The sequence below is a fragment of the Oncorhynchus keta genome, chromosome 26 (genome assembly GCF_023373465.1).
Source record: "Oncorhynchus keta strain PuntledgeMale-10-30-2019 chromosome 26, Oket_V2, whole genome shotgun sequence".
Lineage (NCBI taxonomy): Eukaryota > Metazoa > Chordata > Actinopteri > Salmoniformes > Salmonidae > Oncorhynchus > Oncorhynchus keta.
In genome coordinates, this window is record NC_068446.1 from 38,798,207 (window position 1) to 38,801,011 (window position 2,805).

The window sequence follows — 2,805 nt, forward strand, 5'->3', positions numbered from 1 at the left end:
CCCAGTGCAGACATCACACGCCACATCTCCAGGTCCAGCATAGCACAGAGCAGGAGGGGAAGCAGCCTGGAGTCCTGTCCTCTTCAGTTTCTCCACCACCTCAGCCAACATGTTTTTTTTCCTCAGAGTGGGCCTTGGAGTGAAGGTCTCTCTGCACTGAGGACAGCTATAGACCCCTTTCAGAACAACCTGATCCCAGCAGCCCTCAATACAGCTTCTACAGTAACTGTGTCCACAGGGGATGGTGACTGGTTCCTTCAGTACATCCAGACAGACAGAACAACAGAACTGGTCCTGGTCCAGCAGAACTGCGTGCTGAGCCATTTGGACGTTTGTTCACTCTCACACAGACAGACGACACAGAGACTCGGATCAGTTTCATTTCCTCAGAAAATAGTTTGGGGGATTGGGAGGGACTACCTGGTACTGGGGTTAGAGGGAAGGAAGGAGGGAGGGAACTGCATGCAACGTCTGGATGGGAGACAAATTTAGTTGCTAGGTCAGGAACCTTAATTTGGAATAAATCTAACAAATGTGAGTTGTTGGAATATATAAAGGGTAACAGTTTCTCTGAAGTACATATTATAATTATTTTAATGACCTATGTGTTATAACACTGATTATAAGTGTCTATAATAATTCACAAGTGTTTCTAATGGGGTGGGGAACTTGTTATTGATACAATGTACTGTAGTTGAAATGAATACTGTATGTATTGACTGATCATTGAGAATGAGGTAATACTTTACATTACATTGTGGTTATTACTGACAGGTCTAGGGTCAGGGTTAGAGGTACTACATTCAGCAGTAACTCTAGACATATCTAGGACTAAAAAGAGAAGACGTTTTACAATCAGAGTTCTTTGTATCTCTTCTTAGTCATACAGATACACATCTTATAGGTGGACGGGGTTATGAACATATACAATACATTATTTCTGAAACCAGATGAAATGAAACTGTCTTTCAGCAGGAAAAGCTTCTCTAATAATCCTAACCATGGCTGGGTGTCTTCAGAGACTGAGAGGTATAGAGACACACTGTCAAGTCAAAACATCTTGCTGTGCTTTCATGTCAACACACGTATTCTATTCTAGTCATTATATTATATTGTATCATGTCTGTTGTTGCTATCAGCATTAAAAAGCCTTACAACTCTATGCTCAAGGAATACTTTAAACAATCTTTTTATTTTTTTGTTTTTACATTTACCTGAACAGTGCAGATGCAACGTTTAAGACTCCACTGAATCCTCTGGTCTTCTAGAATCAAGAGGGTGGCCTGCAGGTAAACAAGACACCACTGAATCCTCTGGTCTTCTAGAATCAAGAGGGTGACATTCAGGTAAACAAGACACCACTGAATCCTCTGGTCTTCTAGAACCAAGAGGGTGGCCTGCAGGTAAACAAGACACTACTTAATCCTCTGGTCTTCTAGAACCAAGAGGGTGGCCTGCAGGTAAACAAGACACTACATAATCATCTGGTCTTCTAGAACCAAGAGGGTGGCCTGCAGGTAAACAAGACACTACTTAATCCTCTGGTCTTCTAGAACCAAGAGGGTGGCCTGCAGGTAAACGAGACACTACTAATCATCCTCTGGTCTTCTAGAACCAAGAGGGTGGCCTGCAGGTAAACGAGACACTACATAATCATCTGGTCTTCTAGAACCAAGAGGGTGGCCTGCAGGTAAACAAGACACTACTTAATCCTCTGGTCTTCTAGAACCAAGAGGGTGGCCTGCAGGTAAACGAGACACTACTTAATCCTCTGGTCTTCTAGAACCAAGAGGGTGGCCTGCAGGTAAACAAGACACTACTTGATCCTCTGGTCTTCTAGAACCAAGAGGCCTGCAGGTAAACAAGACACTACATAATCATCTGGTCTTCTAGGACCAAGAGGGTGGCCTGCAGGTAAACAAGACACCACTGAATCCTCTGGTCTCCTAGAACCAAGAGGCCTGCAGGTAAACAAGACACCACTGAATCCTCTGCAGCTTCTATTAGGGCCAGGAGTTTTCCTGTCTACGACACCTGGCAGGAAAGACTTTGTCTCTAGTTATATTATTGTTTACAGAGTGAGTTCATGTAACTTATGTGACTTGTTAAGCACATTTTTACTGGACTACAGAGCATTCTAAAAGTATTCAGCTCCTTTGACTTTTTCCACATGTTGTTACGTTACAGCCTTATTTTAAAATGGATTGAATTGTTTTTTTTGCCTTATCAATGAACACACAATACCCCGTAATGACAAAGCAAAAACTGTTTTTTAGAAATATTCGCAAAAATCTCAAATAAAAAAATATTGAAATATCACATTTACATACAGTCGAAGTCGGAAGTTTACATACACTTAGGTTGGAGTCATTAAAACTATTTTTCAACCACTCCACAAATGTCTTGTTAACAAACTATAGTTTTGGCAAGTCAGTTAGAACATCTACTTTGTGCATGACGGCAAGTAATTCTTTCAACAATTGTTTACAGACAGATTATTTCACTGATAAGTCACTGTATCACAATTCCAGTGGATCAGAAGATTACATACACTAAGTTGACTCTGACTTTAAACAGCTTGGAAAAGTCCAGAAAATGATGGCATGGATTTAGATGCTTCAGAAAGGCTAATTGACATCATTTGACATCATTTGAGTCAATTGGAGGTGCACTCAAACTCAGTGCCTCTTTGCTTGACCTCATGGGAAAATAAAAAAAAAATCAGCCAAGACCCCAGAAAACAAATTGTAGACCTCCACAAGTCTGGTTCATCCTTGGGAGCAATTTCCAAACGCCTGAAGGTAC

General features: G+C 41.3%; 1 protein-coding gene across 1 annotated transcript in view; it reads right to left on the minus strand.

Moving 5' to 3' along the window:
* Positions 1–1,080, minus strand: part of LOC118358761 (E3 ubiquitin/ISG15 ligase TRIM25-like) — a 1,879-nt gene extending 799 nt beyond the window's left edge. The window contains exon 1 of the mRNA XM_052480764.1: positions 2–1,080. Within this exon, the coding sequence (XP_052336724.1) occupies positions 2–324 (323 nt within the window). The 5' untranslated portion in view covers positions 325–1,080. The remainder of the gene's footprint in view (position 1) is intronic.
* Positions 1,081–2,805: the final 1,725 nt, after the last annotated feature.